General features: G+C 50.3%; 1 protein-coding gene across 2 annotated transcripts in view; it reads right to left on the bottom strand.

The window, feature by feature from the left end:
* SFMBT2 (Scm like with four mbt domains 2) overlaps positions 1-23,225 on the bottom strand; it is a 222,691-nt gene that overhangs the window by 192,004 nt on the left and 7,462 nt on the right. For both annotated transcript variants that reach the window (XM_032349795.1, XM_032349796.1), the window contains exons 2-4: positions 13,083-13,234; positions 5,568-5,662; positions 3,462-3,702 (exon numbers count right to left, since the gene is read on the bottom strand). In XM_032349795.1, coding sequence (XP_032205686.1) covers positions 3,462-3,702; positions 5,568-5,662; positions 13,083-13,182 — 436 coding nt within the window. In that variant the 5' untranslated portion in view covers positions 13,183-13,234. The remainder of the gene's footprint in view (positions 1-3,461; positions 3,703-5,567; positions 5,663-13,082; positions 13,235-23,225) is intronic.

Here is a 23,225-nt window from a genome sequence, read left to right as displayed (position 1 = left end):
TACAGCCTCTCTGGAAAGTAGTACAGACGTTCCTCGGAAACGTAAAACCAGAATGACCTTACGATCCAGCAATTCTGTGACTGGGTATCTCGCCAGGGGAAACCAAGACTCCCTGGGTTCACAGCAGCCTAAGTTACAGCAGCCAAGACCCGGGAACAACCGAAATGTTCACTGTAGGTACATAGGACGGACTATTCTTCAGCCACAAGAAAACGAGGAAATCTTACCATCTGCCACAACACGGACAGCCCTGGAGGCATTACATTAAGTGAAATAAGTCAGACAGAGACAAACACTGTAAGCACCTTACTTCTGTGTAGACTCAAAAGAAAAAGCAAACAAACAAACAAAAACAAAGAACCAGTAACCCCCATACTACAGGAGATGACATGTGCGGTTCCTAGGGCCGTGGGGGGTCAGGGAACTGGCGGATGGAGGTCGAGAGGGACAAGCGTCCAGCTATGACCGTACAGGGACAGCAGGCGCAGGAAGCTGATGCTGCCGTGTGGTACAGCTGGAGGTTTTCAGACATTAAATCCCGACAGGTCTCATCACGAGAAAAACACACTTTTTTCTTCTGGTTCGTCTCTGTCTCTCTACGAGAGGACAGCTGTGCAGCTCACACGGCTGTCGCTTCCCTCCGTCGCAATAAAACCGGAAGGGAAAAGAAGGGAAATCCCGGGACACGCCGCCCACAGACAAACCCTGAGGACACAACACTGAGGGAAAGAAAGCAGGACACAAAAGGACACACACTGCACGACCCCAGGTACATGAGGAATCAGACGTGCAAACACGGAGAAGCAGGCTGTGCAGTGGAGGCTTCCAGGGGAAGGAAAATGCGGGGCTGCGGCTCCCTGGGTCCAAAGCCTCAGTTATGCAAGACAAAAAGGTTCTAGAGATGGGCTGACACTGTGCATACAGTTCACAAGTTTCCATCCACTTAAAACTCTGTGAAGAGGGGAAAAAAAATAAGAGATAGACCCACAGTGCAGGCCCGGGCTGGGACGCGCTGCAGAGAGCTCTACCGGGCTCAGCCCGCTGTGCGTGCGTGCAGACCACCTGGGATGGGGCGCAGAGATACAGCAGGGACCGGTCACCACCCACGAGCGCCCCTCCCTCCACAGACAGAGCAGAAACAAGGCTCACACTCGCAGCTCCAGAGACACACAAAGGCCAGGAAGAAAGGCACTTCAGGGATTCCTCTCCTCAAGGGCATTACACAATAAACAGAGACCATAACCTCCTTCCAGAGTATTCGCTCCCTGGATGAGCACCTACTCAGACCTCGCCAAGCACAGGTGTCAGCACCAGGCCACCCAAGTGCACGATCGCCCACCGCGAAGCCCACCGCGGAGCCTACCGCTCCGGGTAAAACCACAGAACAGAGACTAGGGCTGCACCTGCCCACGGCCGAATGCTGAAGCAGAGCGGAGAGCGGACCGCCGCCGGCAGAACAGTACGCAGCCAGGAAAAGGCATGACGTCCTGAGCCACGCAGTGAACAAGGGTGAGCCTCCAGGACACGATGCAAAGTTCAAGAATCTGAATGCAAGCGGCCTCACATTCTGTGATTCCATGTGCTTCCATGATCGAGGCCGTGGAAGCAAAGCAGGCCGGCAGCTGCTAGAGCCTAGGGCATGGGAGAGCAGAGCGGCGGTCTTCCCTTACGCAGTGAGGACAACGCTCTGGCATCAAGACAATGACAACGGTTTGCAACCTGTGTGCAGCCAAAAATCACTGAAAGGTACACTTTTAAGGGAGAATTTCACGGTATGTGTATCATCATCTAATTTGTTTTCAAGGATCAGTAACGGGGGAGGGGCAGGGTGGCAAATGTGATCAATTCTGAGGGCACCAGGGACTTTGTGAGCACAAACAGGGTCTGACCTTGACCGCCTGTGAGCCTGTGGCTGGAGGAGGCAAAGGGGTAGGAAGACGGCCTGCGCGTGGGGGAGCACAGGTGCAGTGACCCAAAGCTGGACCAAAGGGCCCGTCTCTCTCTCTTCTGAGGCACTCAGGGGCCTTGATGTCAGCCAAGGCCCAGGCAACATATCTGGTCCCTACAAATGTCCTGGAAATGCAACTCAAGCTCCACGGGTCATGGGTCGTGTGTCCATGACCACCTCTTAGCAGTCCCTCTATTAGGCACGGCACGGGGGAGTAGAAAGCCGCAGACCATTCCCACCAATCAGAAGAACAATATATCAGAACTTCAGAAAGTAGATCAAATCTCAAAGTCCTGGGCGAAAGCAACTGCCAATATGGGGGACAAAAAAGGAACTCAAAACTCAGCTCTGCAGAGTTACGTGTCAGGCAGAAAGAAAGGTATCAAGTCCAAGTTAAACTAGACGGACAGGTACTATGAAGACACCACACAGCCTTGAGCCTCGGCACTCAGGGTCTTCAAGCATCACCGCGACTGTCACCACGGGATCAAACACTGAAAAGAGGGTGTTACGATTCAAATATTTGGAAAGGCGGCTTTTCTCACTTACGGGATCAGACGAGCTCCTCGGTTTCTCCAAGTCCATGCCACCGGCAGTTCGAGCCCCGTGATTGCGTTTGGGGGACTGTCCTGTGTGGCCCCCTGGCCCTTCCACCACAGGCCAGCAGCACCCCACTGTCATAACCCAAAATGCTTCCAGACATGACTGAATGTCCCCTGAGGGGTACGGTCGCTGGAGGGAACCACTGGTTTCCGGCAACTACATGTACCTTCTCTCTACAAGCTCTGACGATTCCCTTGGGAAGAACGTCCGTTCTCCACGTCTGCCGGGTTTTCTACACGCCTCCCACCCTGACAGTCTCCCCACAAGAAGACAAATGAAAACTTACTAGAGAAGCCCGTTCCACGGGCTCTAGGCGACTGTTCAAAGCCCAGTCTCGGGGCGCGTGGGTGGCTCACTTAGTTAAGCAGCCGACTCTTGGTTTCGGCTCCGGTCTTGATCTCACGGTGGTGAGATCGAGCCCCACATCAGACTCCGTGCTTGGTATAGAGTCTGCTTCAGCTTCTCTCCCTCTCCCTCCAGCTCACACTCTCTCTCTCCCTCTCTCGGAAATAAGTAAGTGAAGTCTTAAAGATGCCTAGTGTCTAAGGCAGAAGAAAAGCAACACCATCCATCTGCGGGGGAACACGAGGTTTCTGTGACGCGCCTCCTCCTCTCCTACCCCCCACACCCATTTGAGGACTAGACTCCAAATCTTAGTCCCCAAAAGGCCACGGAGGTCTCAGCGGACAACTAAAAATGCATCCGGGCCCCGCTTCCACTCAGGAGTCCTCCTCACACTGAAACTCTCGAGGAACCCACAAAGCACCAGACCTTCCAATAAATCGGTTTTGGAGTCTCCGCGAGCATCTGGAACGATGATTATGTGCGACTCGAAAGGGGTCTCGGGACCCCTCAACTCCTGGGCGCTCGGGACATGGGCTACCCGGCCGTCCAGACGCAGGAAGCTTACCGTCCGGGGGCATCAAGGCCTTGTTGTTTTGTGTGCACCACCCCACGGGGTGCAGATCCGCGATCACCACGTCACACCAGAAGTCGGCCCGGCGGTCCTCGCCGTATCCACAGTAACGCAGAAGCAGCAGCTGCCCACACGTGGTGATGACCGTGGCCACCCAGTACGTGTCGGGGTTGTTCTTGTTGGCCACCTCCAACTTCATCCCTGGCTGGAAATTGCTCTGAAGACTTATTTCAACCTTCAGGAAGGAGAAACACAGGGAAAATGTCACTGCATCAGACACATTGTATCAGTTGAGAACTACGGAAAACCCAGCACTTAAAAACACTATTCCTCTTGCCCTAGGGCAGCTGGAAGAGAAATACAAGAGGAGCCACCCACCAGACGTTTGCCAGTAGCCTGGATAAATATCAGAGATTAAAACAGACGAAATTAACTTTAGTAATGCATCTTATTTAACTCAAATATTATGTATCCCAAATGTTGCCATTTGAAGATGCAATCAACATGAAAAAAGACAGAGTTGTTTTCCAAGGAAGCCCACAAAATCCCGTGAGCTTCCCACATCTCCGGGTGGACAGCACACTTCCAAACTGCTCAGAAACTCCACGTGGCTAGGGGCCACCGGGAGAATAACACAGCCTTTAAGAATGCATTTCTTTTTCTTTTTTTATTTAGGGGTGATAGTGTACTAATATGTACCAGCCGTCCCCCAAAAAGGAAGCTTTGCAAGCCAGTGAGCTGTGACATTGGAAAGCTCACGCATCGGACATCCCCAAGGAGCAACTGCCTGATTTATAAGTGGCTCGTCGACGGGTCCACGCAACTTTTCCTTTAAACGTGGCGCACAGGCCTGGGGAAACTGTGCGTCGGGAAGGAAACTGCACTGTGGTTGGAAGGGAAGTGGGAGAAGTGACTGGATCAAAGGGAACAGGGTGGCTCCATATGGAGAAATGTTGATGACTTCCTGGTCCAAAAAAGAAGGAAAAAATTGTGGATCGGTATCTCTTTCTTTAACTCCCTCAAGGGATCCAGCCAAGTCACCCCAGCATCTTGAGAGGCAAAAGGGCCAAAAGCAAGAACCAGCTGGAAAAGTACCCCAGTTTGCTTACCAGACTCAGGCTAAATCTTTGCCTTGGATAGCCCAGTGGAAAAGGAAAAAAAAAAGTTTCTCAGAATTAAATTTTCATTTCCAGTAAAGCAATCGTAATGCCTCAGAACTCGGGTTCTGGAAATTGAGTCTTTCCCTTGCTAATGATAAATTACCAAAATCTCATACATAAGCAAAAGTCTGATAAAACCTCCATCTTTTATTTCCTGGACCTTGTCCTTGGCTGGGCACACTTTGTGCGTTGCTCAAAGAAGTATTACTGATGAAGATGATTTTCTGGTTTGATCCAAATGTGTTCCGAATATTTAGTTATTTCCTCTAATTTCAATCACCTGCCTACAAATGGCTCTAAGACTTATAGGTGTCCTTTTGAAATAAAAGTATTCATTCAAGGGCGCCTGGGTGGCTCAGTGGGTTAAGCCGCTGCCTTCGGCTCAGGTCATGATCTCAGGGTCCTGGGATCGAGTCCCGCATCGGGCTCTCTGCTCAGCAGGGAGCCTGCTTCCCTCTCTCTCTCTCTGCCTGCCTCTCTGTCTACTGTGATCTCTCTCTGTCAAATAAATAAATAAAATCCTTAAAAAAAAAAAAAAGTATTCATTCAAAATAAAAATCATTATCCTTCCTCGATGACATTACTCAGCCTGTGAATTTGCCCTGTTTGCTGCCTCTTTACTCCCATCAGTCCTACCTGTCTCAGGCTGTGTGCCCTTTGCAGGGCCACGTCTGTCTGCTGCGGTGCCTCAGGGTGCAGAGTAAGGGTAAGGTGCCCACGGTTCCTGCACAGAGCCCCGCCCAGGGCCCAGCCCCGTTAGCGGAATAGATCAAGCGCAAGGACGAGGCGTATACTTCCGACAGCTGGCTGCCCTCCCCTTTTGATTTCTAAAAAATCCTGCCTCGATTTCCCTTTTCTTCCCAAAGGTTCAGCATCTTCCTGCGGATGCCCCTTCCCCCCCTTCCGAATGCAGACCAGAAAGACAGGCGGGGTGACGTACGTGCTTGAAGGACGTGTGAGGGGCTGCGCTGGCGCCTGTTTCTTCCAGGTACTCCCCCCAGTTAAAGCCGATTTCCTCCAGGCCCGAACCTTCTTCTGTCAAAAGACAAAGAAAAATGGAAGCAGGTCAACACCGGAGCGAAGAGCGGAAAGGCACCAGCCTCCCATGAAGCACAGGGGATCCCTAATGCAAGAGACAAGGGAACTCAAGCAACGGAGCAGACGGGTCTTGTTGAGGGCGCTGCTGAGGGCCCTGGGGGCTCAGTGGGTAGGTCAGTGAAGCATCTGCCTGGGCTCAGGTCATGATCCCAGGGTCAGCAGATCCATCGAGTCCCGTGCCCAGCTCCCTGCTCAGCCCAGAGCCTGCCTCTCCCTCTCCCTCTGATGTTCCCCCTGCTCGTGTTCTCACTCTCTTTCTCTCTCAAATAAATAAAATCTTAAAAAAAAAAAAAAAAAAAAAAAAACAGGATGCTGCTGGTCCTGTCAGCTTCGGCGTGGGAATTGTGGAATGTTGACTAAGGAAAGGGAACACTGAGGAAATCCTGCCTGAACTATGCTGGCAAAATCAAGTGTAAAATTAAGTGCTCTCAGGCAAATGAAAAGCGATTTGTTTCAGGGCATATCTGCTGCCGGTTAGAGTGCTTGTAGGGAATCAGCCACTGTCACGGTGGCCCTCCCTTCTCCGGGGAGGTTGGAGGACCAGGTCAAGGAAACCTGGACGTGTCGACAGCACGGGCACCTCAGAGTGGTGAGAGATTAGAGATCAGACAGCAACAGCACAGACTGTTCGTGTCCTCAGGGACCTCAGGAAGCACTGACTCTGATGTGCTTCCAAGGAAAAAACTATCTGAGGTCCAGAAGCCTTGCTCGAGTATGTGAGGTCACCTAGCAACTTAGGGACAGAAACCAAGCAGCTGCCAATCAAGTAATTCCCAAAACATTTAAGACTGTGTGTAAGATACAATCTGTATAGTCAAAAAGAACCCACTAACTCATTTTAATGCATGGATAACAATATCATGCATGGATTCCAACGGGAAGAACACACAAGCTGTAAACATGACTTTAACCTCTCTCAAGGCTATCACAACATAGAGCGTAGGCCTGTCCACACATGTGGCTAAGCGAAAGCATCGAAGTTTAGCTTCCCTTTCCTTGGGAGAATGCAACGGCTGCTGATGCTCAAGCTGTGTATCTCCTATAAGCAAGAGCCTGTTTCATGGGCCAAGAATAAATACTGCTCTCAGCCACATTATTAATGGAGAAATGTTGTGCCCTGGCAGATGAGCCGGGGAATCAGCAGCAGGAGGCTCTTGGAAAGAAAGCCATGCTTTCTTCAATTTAAGTAGGGAAAGCAATTTTCTGGTGCTACTTTGTATCGTCTCGGAAATGGACAGCTCATTTTTGGAAAGCCAAACAATGCTAGGTTAAAAGCAGTGACCTTACATTTTGTCTTCTAAATCAAAGTTGCTCAGAACTAGCCTCCTCGAGTTGCTCCCTATGAGCTGGTTTATAATTCAATGTGCAGGAAAAATAAAAGTGACCCGAAGAGGAAACCCTTCCCCCTTGTTTTTGTCCCAACATTCCACTTTATCCAGGGACTAAGGTCCTTCCATTGGAAACAGGCTCCCTGAAAAAAGTCAGCAGGTCCCCCATCGGCCACTTAACAAGAGATGTTGCCGAGACACCGTGACGCAAAGCTGCAGGAAACACAGTTGCTTTCTAGAAACCCCCCCGGGTGTCGCCCAAAGGCTCGACTCACAACTCTTTGCCCAAAAGGCCGCAAGCATCAATTACCAGCTTTGCTTTCTGATGGACTAGCCAGAAGCATCCGCACACATCTCATTTGCTCAGGGCGCCTGGTGCAGAGGAAGTCTGTGACTTCTCCACAGCCTACCTGTCCGGCCCCCACTCAGCCCGTGCCACCTGCAGGCCGGCCCACCGCAGCCAGGGTCACGCATTTCCGGCCCCACAGAGCCACCACGCAGTCACAGCAGTGCCGAAAGACCCATACAGGACTGGGGTGTCAGCTCGGTGCTAACCGCTTTGCGTGCATCACCCCCTTTCATCCTTCCCAAAACCCTGACGGATGGTGCCTAACACCCCCATGGCACATGACAGGAGCCCAGAGAGGCTGGGGGCAGGGGGCGGTCACCGGGACCACGCAACTGTCTAGTCACAGAGGCAGGAATCCCACTGGGGCTGTCCTGTTTCAAGCTGGAACTGTCCTGAGACACCTCTCTGTACCTCCCTTCTGCCTGCATCATGCGTGCGGCATAGGCTCTCCAGCGCCACTACCCGTTCCTCCTCCTGGAGAACCCAGGGCAGACTCGGGGCCAGCTTCTCTGTCTTCCGTGCCGCTGAGCACGAGAGCCCTCCAGACCCCAGCCCGGCAGCAGGATGATGCAGGAAGTGGGGGAAGGCGGGAAGCCGTAGCCAAGCTCAGAAAGAACAGCGCATGCAGAGCCCCCAGAGCCTTCAGCAGCAGGACGAGACTGGGAGGGGCGACGAGGGTATGAAACTCGGGCCTGGGCCTTCGGAGGCAGGTGGTCCTGGGAGAGCTGCGGGTCAATGAACAGCTCCTGGGAAGTGGAAGGGATCCCGTGGGGAGTGATGGCTCCCCCGGCATCAGAAGCATCTGTCTGCGGACACACCCCGGAGGAAGGGCCTGCAGCAGCCAGTGCCTGGGGCCGGAAAGCGCCACTAAGCTTCAGCACCACGCCTGGAAGGACCAGGGAGCCCATCGCATGGAATCATCCATGCGGGTGAGCCCGTGGCTTCAATCTCTCCGCTTCAGCCTTGAGACCGCTCGCTTCGGTTCTTCACGCTGCCAACAACTCCAATCGGGGCCGCCGGCATTCTCCCCAAACCCCGTCCTCACCAGGGTTTAACTCATTCATTACAAACCGAGCTTCTCTCCCTGCGACGAGCAGGCTGCAGACGGCTTCCAGGCTCACGCGGGCGTTCGCTCCAGTCACCAGGGGACGGAAAGGCCCCCCAGGGACTCCCCAGCGAGCTCGGAAGAACGCTGCCTCGGACAGAGCCGTTCCACGCTCTACCGTCCCAGGAAAATACTTCGAAGTCAAAGCTGGCATGGGATTTTATTTAAAAGCTCAAGCCTGTGTGCCCAGCACCGGTAGCTTCCAACGATAAAATCATACACAACACGCAGGGTCCCCCACCAGAAGGCCTTCCCGGACCTGTGACTCACAGCACGTCCCCCAGGCACACGCTCCACGAACAGCCCGTTCTCTGCAGACCTTTCAATGAGGAACAGATAAACACGCACCCTGTTTACGAGAGGAGGTCTCATAAACCCAGAGCAAATATTTACAGCTGATTCATAAACCTCGCCAACCCATAAACATTTGATCAGGGAAATTCTGACAAGCTCCGTCCTCTGCCAAGGCACCAGTCAGAAGTGTTTCTCCCTGTGATGTCATGAAAACAGGCCATGAAACGCGACCAAGAAGACTGCATGTTCTCCAAGAAAACAGGCGCCCTCATTAGTGGCCATTCAGTGATGGAGAACAGAAGGCTACTTACGGGACCAGCCTATTCCCTGATAGACAGAGAAAGCACGCTCAAAGTTCAGGTGTGGATGCTGACACACCTTCCCCATGCGAGTGGAAAGCAGGGTAAACACACGGTTCACAGACTTTTTTTTTTTTTTAAGGAATCGAATCTCAGGTTTTGGTTTTAGAGTCTGAATTGGGCTAACTTTGCAAGGCTGAGCGCTAACGTCCGTGACCACTAGCCAATAAAAGAACGGAGAGCCTGCAGGTTTGGAGCCGATGAAATCTCACACGACACCTAGATATTTCTTGGGAAAAGAAAGAAGAGAAAGGTTTCCTCGGGAAGAGAAAGAAGGCTTTACGTAGGCTGACAGGGCGTTCATACCACCGCAAGGTTTAAAAAGTACTTCCATTACTGCATTAAGCAGGCTCACAACAAGAAGGACGCTGGGAAAGGGCTGCCCAAGGTCACGGAAGGACCAAGTTCACGGCCGCAAGATGTCCCCCAGGGAAGGGACAATCACCTGCACTCAAGACAATGCAGACGGCCAGAGAAATTTTCCAGAAAAACACACACACACAACATAAAAATCACCCAGTCACCCAGTTGCGGTGCGGGCAGGGAGAGGGGAGGGCAGTAACTTTTCTAAAGAGAATTCTTTGGCGTCTTTTATTTGTTTTGTTTTTAACAGGGAACACAAATGGAGTCATACAGAACCAGTTCCTAGCACCAAGAATCAGAAATCTGAATTTTTCTAATGAGAATGTTGACTCCTTTCCTTCCAAAATTTAAAAAAAAAAAAAAAATCTATGGGACTGCAGTTAATGTATTCCTAGCACACATAGAGAAAGAAAGAAAGAGAGAGAGAGAAAAGGAAAAAACAAAACTGCTTAAGCCCACGTTCCCAGCATAACCCTTCACTCAGAGGCCCGCCCGGTCTGAACGTGCAACCCCACTTTATCTCCAGCTTCATCGGGAAATTACATCCAGCCAGCCTGGAAAAATCATGTCAAGGAGTCTATTTATCACCGTGTCGGCATGTTGTTTGGCTTGCTTTGATCACGGCAACTGGAGAAGCCCAGAGTTCCCCGCACCAGCTCGGGTCCCCAGCCTCCCCCGCCCGCCAGGTGACAACGTCGTCCGCCCTGTCTGCTGGGGAGGCCGCCGGCTCTGGGGTCTGCTCTCATCCCGGCCACATCCTCTGCGCCCCTGGGAGGAGTCGTCGTTTCCCGGGGCGCCTGTTTCCTTTATAGGACTCAGATGTCAGTCAAACTAGGATTTGAGCTTTCATGAATAGAAAAGGCAAAATGGGAAGTAAAAAAAAAGCCGTTAATCCGATTCGGACCTCACCGCTGTCCGGTGAAGCTTTAGCGAAAGTCAGAGGAGAGGGATGGCTCGTCCGCGCGAGGAAGGGCAGCGGCTCGGGGTCGGGCGTGGGCACACAAGTCCCAGCAGCCGGCCCGTGACCTGGGCTGAGAAGAGCTCCAGGCACCTATGCGTAGTCACCTGCCGGGGGAGACGGCCCGTGTCCACCACATGTGGGGAGGGGACAGCAGACAAGTGGAGGGAAGGACAAGAAAACAGCTGGGTCGTGCCCACGTCCCAGAAGTGCGTGTCTGCACATGGAGGGGGCGCGCTTGGCGCACCTTGGTGACTTCGTCCCGCACGGAAGGGCAGGTGTGACCCACTGTGCAGAGCACCTGCTCCCGGGCCTCCAGATGCTGGAAATGAAACCCTGGCCCCAACCCAAGAGCCAAGGGTCTTCGCCATGTTGTCCGGTGTCCCCCTCTTTACCATGCGGATGATATAAGCAGCTATTTCACGGGGTCATGGAAGGGTAAACCAAGTCAACAGACACAAAGTGCTTGCAGAGTGCCTACCATACAGCTCAAACTCAGGGTCACGTACGTACCTGTCCCTGGTCCACAGAGAACCAGCTGCGCCTGCCTTCTCCTGCTCTTCTGGTGAGCGGGTCCGGCACAAAATGCTCGCGGCCCCAAACATGTCACAGTGGGTCCCACCACCAGACACCCCACCACCGACGCCAGAACAGACCTGTTTTCTGTATCGCCAGCTTGAAGAGGAAAATAAGCTTCCTGAGGATTCGTACTGCCCGGTTTAACAGACAGTGTTCGAGACGACCCTGGGTTTCTGGCAGTCGGCCTCTGCCCTCTACAGAGGTTTAGATCCTGCCCTAAATTTATTTCTCCTTGAGGAGCCGCTCTTCGTGTCTTATCTAAAAATCTCCAAAGAGCCGCTTGTGGAAATTCCAAGGAGAAAGAAAGATCAGCCACATAAAGGGAAGAAAGGCTCCTGGGCCCATGTCTATGCATGTTAAGACACTCTGGAGTCCTTCAGAACTACCATTTCTAGAAAAGAGCCTCCCGTCTCGTGTGATTCAGGCCGCCGTCGTGCGTAAGCAAGGAAGCCACCATGAAGTGTGTGCACACGACGGGCCTTCGGCATAAGCCCAGCCCAGCCGGTGACAGAACAAATCTCCTACTTCCCTATTCATGGGATCCCCCAAGAGGAAACGCAGCCCAAATAATTTTCCCGACACCGTATTATTACCAATGGGCTTCAAAACCTATGTGAGCTAGACAGATATATTGCCGCTGCAAGAAACTGAGAAGTCAACACACGTTAGGTTTTTCAACAGGCTCGAAAACACACTATTGAAAATGAGGAAGTCACAGACATAGGACCGTTCTGCAAAGGCACGGTGAGAGCCCGGGGTACGAAAAGTGGAAATACAATCTCACGCAGCAAACACAAGACAGACTTTTTTTAAAAAAGCAGATTTGTACTTAAATAAGAGTAGGGTGAAGCTTCCGCCTGTGGGACTGACTTTCCTCAGAAGAGAATTTCCATACTTCCACTGGGGGACAATGTCTCAGCTCTGCTTCTAGAAGTTTCCTCACTCCAGCTTACGTACAGAAAAATCCCAATGGGGCGGGTGGGGAAACGGGGCTGATTAGGAAGCAGACACGAACGTCCTTCTACATACTTAGGCAATAACTTGAGGGGTTTCCAGATTTTTTTCTGCAGATAAAGATAGAAATTTGAGTTATCGCAATAAATCCAATGATATTGAGCCATCGGTAATGCTGCCCTTGACCGCACTCGTCCAAATAAAAAGGCAAACATCGTGATTTCTCCAGATAAGTGTCAAATCTCCCACTGAGTTAAGAATCAACAGCTTTTTACACGAATTCAACAGAGCGAATATTCAAGATCCAGACAGCTAACCTGTCCTGATTGAATTTGCTGTGATGAAAATAGAGCAATCATTAAAAAAAAAAAAAGAAGTATCTTTCTAAAACGGACTTTTGTGTAAGTATTTAGAAAAAGATGCATGAATTAACTCACTGATGAAATACTAACATTCGCTCTAAGGCTGGTTAGGTGTTAGAGTCCTTGAACGGAGGAAAAACTTGACCACAGACTCACGTGACTTAAATTTCTTTCCCATTAGGCACTTCTCTGAAAGACATGCTCAAGGTTTCGGAGAGGAGGGGAGGCGGTGGCGTCGGTGCCTGGGCGGATCCTGCTGTCCTGTCCCTCAAAGCACTTGGGAGACAAGTTTGATGTTCCCACCTCCCTTGCACTGGTGCAAACACAAGAGTCATTCTGGTCAAGAGTTTCTGAGCAAAAGGGACAGCTGTGTCTTGGGAGCCAGATAACATCCCTGTTGATTCAGGACCCGTAACAGAAAGACGGTGCGTCTTGACTGGCAAAAAATGACATATAAACATTTTACTGTGTCAGCCACTGAGATGCTGAAGAGATCTGTCACATCACTGTGACCCACCCCTCACCATCTAGTTTTTTGCATAACTTTCAAGCTACTGTAGGCTTCTAACTATGACAGCAGATGCTAGGAACAGGCAGCATGAGGGATCTAGAAATGTCCACCCCACTGATGCCTGAACATTTTCAGGAAGATACGGGTCACGGAATCACCATGTCCGAGAGAGAAATCCAGAAAACAACGCCCCACCTGAATCGAGACCTCCATGACCGCTCGCTGAGCTCTGCTGTTTCTCCGGGGGTGAGGAGGCGGGTTCCTGCATGCTGGACGCGGACAAGCTGCCCTCCATGCCTAGTGAGTAAGGGTCCTCCTCTCTTAACGCATCCCGCAGCAAGAATTACCTAGGAGCAACCAACAAAGGAAAAAAAAAAAAATCAGAGAACCTTGATTATTTTCTTTTGTTTTTCAAGTCCCTCCTCGCCACATAAGAGCATCCTATCAGATCTGCTACCGGGTCATCCTAACAGGCAGGATGCCGCATAACGCTGGTAACGGAAATACCCACACCCGGGGGAGACGGCGCGCGTGTCCCAAGCAACGTGCGACCAGACCCAGGCAAGGGCTTGACGTTTGCCAAGGTGCTTTCTGACCAATCAGACTTTTCTGAGCACAGCCCCGTGAGTCTTCGCTGGCATTCTGCTAGAACCAGGGGGAAAAACAGGTAAAATTACAGGCGCTTCTCCCAGAACCTACAATTCAGTTCATTTATGTTCCAGCTCACGAAAGAGCCGGGCACGCCACTCTCAAGGGTCGGCCACGGTCATCGCCGGTGTTCGACACAGCCACGTGGGCCTTTTAAATCTTTCCCTCGTTCAACGTCTGCTTGTGCTGCACACGTAGATGAAAGTTTAAATCAGCAAAAGAGCAAGGATAAAGGAAGGCACAGTAACTCTCCACCTATGAATAGAATATTTTGTCACCCACATAAAGAAAATACCTTTATTTATTTGTAAATAAATACCTTTATTTATTTGTTCATTTAATAATGTAAATAAATGCCTTTATTTATTTATTATTTATATATAGTATATAGTATTTATTATTTTTATTTATTATAAATACATAAATAAATAATTTATTTGTCACCCACATGAAGAAAATACCACTCCCTTTTAAGCCGCCACACACGTGCACGCACACACACTCACACACGCACATACACACGCACATCCCCTTTGGGTGCTATTCAGTTGACTTTCCTGGAAAATTATTTTGAGGTCGGGTCAAAATTAAAGGTTCATAAAAGGTTCACGAGTCCCCTGCACCACGGCAGGAAAAAGGCAGAAAAACTCTCGCAGGAGAAGACGGGCGAGGTCCCAGGTACCCGGTGCGGGAACTGAACCCAGCACCAACTTACTACCCACCTGTTCGTCAAATACTACACCAGACGCTGTGGGGGTGGGGGAGGGATAGAATAGGAACCATGGAAATGTCGAGACTGGCTCTTCCAGCGGCAACCTAAGCCTCTTGCGGGTACGAAGAGAAGTACACAAATAAGAAAATGAAATGACAGATTATCAGGTAAACGTAACCAACTGGGAGACCATCTCTGACTCATGCACAGCTTCTGAGCACAGGTGCTTATGCTACTTTCTGAAGCAAAAGTGAGCCTGGGGGATCTGAGGACCAGAAGTCAGGACGGGGACACAGGAGAAGACAAGGCTGTCCCAGGAAACAGGAGGGCACTGGTTAAAAGGCTGAAATGGCTTCCGGGGTTTAAAAGTCCCATCAAGGATCAGGAAATACCCCAGGCTCAACGGAGCCTTGTGCGGGACCAAGAAAGCAAGGCAGGACAGTCCTACCCCGCCCTCCAGCAGCGTCTAAGACCGACGGTGCAAGGAAACTGGGTGCATCCAGGAACGACCTCAACCTAAACGAAAACTGGTGTGTTTTTCTTTAGTTTGTTTTGTTTTGTTTTAAGAAATAAGTAAAGGAATGCATGGAACAGATACATGGGTTCCAAGATGCTTTAAAACAGAGGGCATTGGCAACCCCAGCACTTTACACATTGGGGCTGGCTAATTTTACTGCAGCGACAACCGTTTGCTAAAATCGCGCACGCGATGACGGGCAGAACTGCATTCTCCTAAGAGCACTCCTGCTACCATGCAGACGCTGGGATTTGTGGGCAGCCACGGTTCCGGAGGTGCCCTCCCTGCGGGGCAGCATGCAGTTGGCCAGGCAGGAGAGGGATGGGCCACCGGGGCTCCCCACAAGCCCTGGTGCCCTAGGCCTGGATGTCACAGCAGGTGGCGGTACGCACCGTGTGTCCCCAGGAGCCATGGCCACTGCCATCGGCAGAGAACTCACTTGTTGATAAGCAAGCGTGGCCATGCCACCAGAGACCCAGGAGCCAACAAGTGCCCGGGCAAGAACAGGTACGCGGAGCATGCAGCGACAGCACACACCTGCCCGTGACGCCGGAAGCATGGGTGTGAGTTCGCGGATCCCCTGATCACCCAGCCGGGGGGCACCCAGAGGAAGGTGCGGCACCCTCTGGGAAACACTGCCTCCCTCACAGATGTCCACTGGGGTCTGTCGGGGAGATCACCGAGGCCTGGGAAAGCCAAAGGACAAGCAACTGAACGACACAGGAGGAGGGAACCCCTGGAGCCAACGGCGTATCAGACAGTCCAGAACAGAGGGCATCCCCACAGGGCACAGGGCGCACGCAATGACCCCTTATAAGCTGGTCAGGGACAGGGGCACTAGAGACACAGAGAGGCAGAGGCAAGCAAGGCACAGAAGCCATGATCACCACGAGGAAGGTGGGGCCAGGCAGGACCGGAGGAAGTGCTAGCGGAACAGGCCCGAGGCTGAACCCCAAGGCCAAGAGGCTGGTTTGCCCAAGTGAGGACCCCAACCCTGTGTTCCACTCTGCGGACAAGAGCAGACACCGCAGGATTTCACTGCGGGAGTGCCATGATTCGACCTGTTCCAGGCAGCCGTACGCCAGACAGACGGACAGACAGGGACAGGACTGAAACAGGACCCTGTGGAGGAAGGTCTGGGGAGAGAAGCAGCAAACAAGTGCACAGCATCCTTCACAAGGCCAATCCAGGGGACGTGCTACAAACGACCCAGGGGTCCCCCCAACATTAACAAGACTCAATCTCTTCACAGCTTGGAGGTAGCTTCCTAGACCAAATCCCTTTCCACAGCTCAGTCTCCACAGCGCGTGCCCAGGCCGTGTCTGTGGACATAAACCCGGCCGGAGAAACCACGTCCAACAGGAGAATGACAGACCGCTCCACAGAAACGTACTTCCGTGGACTTCGTGGGGGCAGCAGAGCTCGCTGGTTAAAACCAACCCCGAAGTCCTACAAAATGAGAACAGGATTTTGAAAAGAAAATCCTTTCCTACCGCCAACCCCCGGCCCCCAAAAAAGGCTATTTTTAAAAAAAGGCATATTGCATTTTGGTTCTTAAAATATATATTAGGTTCAAGACCAAAGGTAAAGCTTTCTATTAATGAAAGTACCTTTATTTTTTTAAAGACATGAAAAGAAAGCTCACAAAGCTGGGTTTTTAAAGGGTAACTTCCTGTTTTTTACAATACACTTGGGATCCTGTGTAAAGTTAATCCCACTCTAATTGGCTCCTCTTCTCTCTAAAGCTGTTGAACACCACAATTAGAGCAACTTGGAGAGTAGCAAGGCTGCGATCTAGCTGTGTGACCCAAGCAAATGACTTGACCTCTCTGTTCCTTCAAACTTCTCATGAAAGCTTGATTAGATGCAATCCAGGGCCCTTTTCAAATCTAAAGTTCTACAAATCTACCAGAGCTTTTTTTCAGTGTTAACGGTTTTTTTCTACATTCAGATTACCTGTTTATCTGAAAGAAATTTAACATAATAAGCACCCTCCCCTGTTAATTCTTTCCACCTCCTCCTATCATTTGGGAAAAAATCAGAGACAGTTAAGTAATTTTAGCATAAGCCAAGCAAAGTCTTGTTAGTAAGAAAATGGGTGGGGAAGAACACTTACTAGATAGTATTCTAGAGCTAACCAGAAATTATTAGGGGTTTTTACCTATTTTGAATTATATTTAAGCCAACAAGGTCCAGTCGAACTTTCTAGACCTGCAGAGTCTAATACAGTAACCACCAGCCACATGTGGCTACAGGGCCCTTGAAATGCAGCTAACATGAAAGATGATTTCAATTTAAAGAGAAAAGAAAAGATGATTTCAATTTTAATTTTCATTAAAAAGTCAGAGTGGCTGCTGTATTCGGGAGAAAAGCTAGCCCACTGCACAGGTAGGCCAGGGTTTACTCGATCTGCATTTGGAGCCTGTCATAAATAACCATCAATCCTTGGCTCTCTTGAAAGTTTTAATTTAACAATAGCAAGCTCATTAAAAGAGAACCCAGGAATTTTAAAACCTAGGAAACTTCAAAAAGAGACTTAACAGCTTCCCTGTGATATCCCACAAACATTGCAGAGCAAACATTCTGATGAAGCAGGTTTTTACAGAATGTGCTGCATCTTTGCATTGCTATAATTTCAAAGAAGTAAAGATCTAATATCCGAAAGCAAGCATGTCACACTAAAATCGCTTCCTGTTCTCATTCATCTATAAATTCAGGAAAATCAGTCCAGCTCAAAAAATGTAATCAGGCTTAAAGTTTATCTGGGAAGGAAAAAGAAAATTAATTATTATTTATTTAGTAATTATTAAGAAATGAGTCATGTATCAATGGCTTACAGAATACTTAATGAAAGGGGAAAAGTTTGCTGAAGTTTTTATGACTTCTTAGGGAGTCAGCTCTCTGCCCTTGCCCCTGGCCAGACACCGTAAAAAGGGAATCAGGGACTATAAAGTAAGACATCAATTTAAATGCACCAAATCAATCATTTTAAATAGAACTCAAGGGTAACATTATAAATATCAAAAAGAAAGCCACATCAATGAGTGGCAGAGTTAAACCTTACATTATTCTATAAGGACAAGTGACAAGACTCTTGTTTACAGAGGAGACTGCAAAATGTGTTTATTTTAGTAAATGTCACATACACTTGCACTTTTTCAACCATATTTACTGGTTTCCTTCCCATAAAAGGTATACACATGCTGCAGAAGTCTAGAAAATAAAAGTATAAAGGAGCACATGAAAATCACTTATCATTCTAACACCCGGGAATAATTAGTCTTATTTGGAGAGAAGGTCCCCCTGACAGCTTCTCTGCGGGGTTTCAGCTCACCTAGAATTTAGAATTTTAACTCACGTTTCATTTACCATCACACAGCAGCACTTCTCCCATGTCGTTAAAATTCTTCGAAAACATGGCTTGCACAATTTTTATTATAATACGAATACGGTAATTTATTTGCCATTCCCCTCATACTCACCATTAAAGGGTTTTTTCTTTCTCCCCATCATCAGCAGTGCCGTGTCCACCACACTCAGCCATAGATGCTAGCAGACCTCTGAGGCTTCCTTCACAAGGAGCCCCAGAGGTGAGATGAGGTGCCCAATGCAGGAACACATCTAAGCCTCACGACCCACGGCACCTGCGATCCCACGGATGCGAGTCTCCCGGAGAAGCGAGGCCACGGAAAGGGGGCCTGGTGTACGCTGTCCACTCCTGCCACCACGTCACAGGGAAGTAAGCATCATCTTGTCTACACCACCCCCACTTAGGGCCCAAATCCCACCAAACACACCCTACAAGGACCGTGCTCCCTTTTTATAAGTCTGTGGTTATGATGCTCTAGTCGTCACGGTTGACCTCAGGATGCGTGCTAAGCTTTTGTCCAAAGACTGACGTAAAACATGGTCTTTGGTTTAAAAAAAAAAAAAAAAAATCACAGTTCCCAGCAGCGATGACCAAGGTGCTTCAAGCCCAAGGAGGTCTAGGTCCCCAGGGAAGTGAAAACAGGGCCTCCTACAGTATGAGCGGGTGAGCCTCATGGCCGGGAGGGTAACCCGCACTCGAGGGGGTCCTCACTACCTAGAATGGTGTCCACTGCCTCAATGGTTCTCAAAACTGAAGGCACAGAATCAGCTGGAGGGCCTGCCAAAACTCAGGCTGCTGGCCCCACCCCCGAGTCTCTGACCCACATATCCAGAGAACTGCCTTGTTCCTCTGCATTCTAGCAAGTTTCGAGGTGCCGAGGATGCTGCTGGGCCGATCACTGCCCTCAGAGATCCGCTGCTTGATGAAAAGACTTTTGTCTGCGCTGCTGAGAAAGATAACGCAGTTCTTCATCAAGAGAGATTTAACAAAGGTGTACCCCCCCAAATATTATATTTTGGCAAGGGGAAGGCTGGTTCTCCCAGAAGTAGCTCCGCGTTGAAGAGTCTTGCATGGGAAGCCGCGTCCCTTACAGAATGCCGATCACCTCCGCTCCATCTCACAAAGTCGAGCTTTGCGACCCCATCTGCCGAAGTCAGGCCACCCTCTTCCCCATAAAAGTCCGGTAAGAGTTACAGTTTGTCAAGAAGGCCTCGCGCTCACTCTTCATGGGGGAGCCACGCTCTTCACGGAACTATGTATCTGGCCGAATTATTTTTCCAGGTCTCTTTTCTCGAAAAGCAAAAGGGAACTGGCTTGTACAATCTCCACGGACTCTTCCCGCGGTCCGTCCCTCCTGGGAACGCCCTCCCTCTTCAGGACTTGGCTGACTGCCCTGGTGTTCGTCTCCACACCGCTGGTAACTCACTTAGGAACTTGCCCGTTGCTGTCATCGAGTCATGTGCCCACGCGGCCCGCTCCCCCTCCTGCCCTTCGCCTAACAGGTGTGACCCCAGCGGGTTGGTGAAGACGTCCAGCTGACCCCATGGCACATGAGGACTGGTTGCCCGTCCTCATACAACCGTGCTCTGGAGTCAGTCATGATCTTGTTCTTTCCGGGTCCTTAGCTTTAACATACTTATCACCCATCCAAACGCAATGTTTCCACTATCTACTTCTCTTCTTGATAAACTGACATAAATAGGCATTTTGTTCATTTCATCTCAAGAAATTTCCACCCGGGGCCTCTGCTCTGCTCCCATCCAGGCTGCCTTCTCTGCCGGGCAGGCAGATGCCATCTGAGACCTGGCTTCTCTTTCCTTTGTCACACTTCCTCTCTTCTGGGTCCCCCATGTCTCACTTTTCTCTTTTAAGGAGGTACGTCCCCTAAGAAAGGACTTAGGCAGAAAACAGGAGGCCTTGCATGGCTGAAAATGTCATGACCTACCATCACGTTTGAACCAGAAGTTTAGGTGGGCAAAAACCCTCCAAAGTTGAGGGACACCTCGGTGGCTCAGTTGGTTAAGCAGCTGCCTTCAGCTCAGGGTCCGGGGCCAAGTCCCGCATCAGGTTCTCTGTGCAGTGCGGACTCTGCTTCTCCCTCTCCATCTGCTGCTCCCCCTGCTTGTGCACTCGCGCTCGCTCTCTCTCTCTCTCTCTCTCACGTTGTTATCTCAAATAAATAAAATAAAACCTAAAAACAAAACTACACGGTGGAAAAAACACGAAAACACCCTCTCGCAGAGTTTTGAGGGCTTCTGTCCACGATCTCACAGCTTCCACGGGGGGACATCGGTCAGCGGCGCAGCTCCTGGGGCCTCTGACGATCTGCTTGTGGCTTCAGGGCACCCAGACTTCCTTCAAGTATGAAATTCATGTTCTTAGACTAGGATATTTTCTTGAATTACTGCTGATTTCCTCATCTCTGTTCTCTGTTCTGTCACCCAAATATTCCATCAAATGTCAGACCTCTTCAATCTGCTTAATGTTTCCTCTTATGTTCTGTCACTTTATTTTATTTTATTTTTTTTAATCTTCCACTTGGGATCTACCTTCAGCTTCTCCCTCTAGCTCTTCTACGGAGCTTCACGGTTTAACTGCATAAAGCTCCGTCTGAACTCTCATGAAGACTCCCTTTCCCACTCTATCCCGTTCTTGCTACCAGGATGCAAAGTCTAAACTAAATCCTCCCTGCGGTGATTCATGACCTTCTTTGAGAGATTTGTAAGTTATTTTGTTCCCTTGGCTGGTACTGGTCTCTACTTGTCATGGTAGGCACCTTCCTCAGAAGACTGGCAGCACTTTGTGGTTTGTCTTGTTTAAGAGGAGGGGGGCCGAGGGGCTGGCTGGAGTCTCTCGGGTCATTCCAAGAGGAAACCCCACCATGAATGTCTTTACTCTCAGGCTAGTCAACATACACTGGAAAGGCTTCCACCCTATTCCATCAGGGAAGGCGGAGGTCTCTGCCTACTGTCAGTGGCTTAGAAGGGGACATCGCAAAACACACACAATCCCTTTCCTCCCTGAGATGAGGCACGTGAGGGCTCCAAGAAGGATCTCTCTCTTAAATCCAAAGCAACAGAGGGTCCAGCTCCAGATCGCCCCTTCTGAGAGTCAAAAAATTCTCTTCTTTCCTTACCTACCCCCCTACCCACTAATATACTTTTTCACCTTGATCCTGTTTTATTAGACATGATAAATGTCACTCTTTCACTGCGCAGAGACAATTACCCAAGCGCAGGTGAAAACACGAAGCTTTCTACTGGAAGTCACGAGGCCTCACAAGGGCTCACTTTAGCGAACTGCATTATGCTAGCAACAAAAGAACTGTCCCAGAGTTACCCGGACTGTTCAAAGGGATCGGCCTCAACGTCGTTCAAGAAACTTGCCACGTAACTTATTAACATACTCATGATCTCACGCGCCCTACTCCGAAGTGGGAAGAGGTTTGCGGTCGTCCGGGTCTCTCCGTGACTCAGAAAAGCGACTACCCTCCGGAGAGACCATAAAACGCGAAGGTCCAAACTCAAAGCTTATGAAATTCCAGACACGCTCGGGCTGCCCGTGGATGACTCCTGTGTCTGAATCGCGCAGAAAACAGCCTCATTTCCTACTCCGGGCATCTCGAAATGAGCACAGGACACCCAACCCGAGCGAAGACCTTTCAAAATATTTCAAATAAAGGGGGAAAGATCGGGGGGATTCTGAAGGATGCACAACCCAATTTTTGTCCCAAATCTGATCTCGGAGAAATCACGGCTTCCGTCTTTGGAAGAAGCGGCCGGCAACTGAGCTGCCGAGTAACGGCCTGGGATGGCGAGAGCCGCTCCAGGAACCGCACCTGGAAAGGGCTTTGGGGAAGGAAGGCCACGTCAGGTGCCAGGCGCTCCTGTCCAGGACAGCCCCCTTCTACTCCTATCCACCCTGTCACCGGATCACCCCGCAAATGACGCCTGACTGCGTCCAGCCAACACTCCGCCTTTCGAAAAAGAAACAGGTCCTGCCTGATTCCATCATCAAGTGAGAGGAGCGGATTCTGTGGGGCGGAAGGTTCGTGAAACGCCGACACCCACCATACTCTCCGAGTCCGAGTCCCCTTGATTAGGACAGCCATTTACTGGCCATTTGTCAACCGGGCTTCGTCGGTTTTCACTCTAAACAGACTGAAACCTGACACACACTGCTGCCCGGCATAAGAAATGCTAATTCTTTACGATCGGATTCGTACCCCAGTCCTGGGAAACAAGATATGTGGGGATGAAAGGGACTCCAGGAGTCAACACCGGGGCTGGCTGGCTGGCGGCAGCCCGCGGTTCCCACAGGAACAGACCGTGACCTCTAATTCCTGGTTTTCACTGTCACCTCTTAGCCTCCCGGCCCAACGGCATGTGTTACTCGAGCAGAAAGTGAACGAGATGCAGTGCTTCCGACGGGGCACTGTGCAACAGGAGAAAACCCAGGCAAAGGGCAGAGAAGCGGTGCAACATATCAGAAGCCCACTTACTTACTTACTCTTTACCTACGGATTATTTACAGACTGTTAACTACTTACTTGCTCTAAACAAGGATGGGGCCTTGAGATCCCCAATGGAGTCTGGTAGGCGATAGGTCTTTGCATCGAGGTGGTGATAAAGGGTTTCTTGCACCAGAAATTTGCCTCCAAGACACCGAGGCTGAACACCATCCTCAGGTGACCCTATCACTGACAGACACCACACACTTTACACCAAAGAGTCTGGAAGGGCCTTACGATAAAAAAGCACGCGTTCTAGAATTCGCAGACATCTTCCCGCACGGTCCCGACATCCTGAACTAGCCCTGGGGTTTCCCTGTCACCAACAGTCTGGAATGAATCAGAGCATCCGTCCAAGCCTCTGACGAAAGCAAAGGCATTCTTCGTCTCTGCAGGAGAAGCATATCCCACGTTACACGCCCGTGTGTGGAGTCACGAGCCCATGCGTCGTACCCACAATCGTGAGAACTCAAAAGGCAGAGAATTCTGACAGCGGATCCTTCTGCAAGCTAGACATGCGTAGACAATGTCTAATCATCAACGCCTAATTTTCTGCCGGGATTTTACGTATCCATTACTTC

The sequence above is a fragment of the Mustela erminea genome, chromosome 6 (genome assembly GCF_009829155.1).
Source record: "Mustela erminea isolate mMusErm1 chromosome 6, mMusErm1.Pri, whole genome shotgun sequence".
Taxonomy (NCBI): domain Eukaryota; kingdom Metazoa; phylum Chordata; class Mammalia; order Carnivora; family Mustelidae; genus Mustela; species Mustela erminea.
Note: the sequence above shows the minus strand (reverse complement) of the source record. Positions and strands in the feature narration are given on the sequence as shown.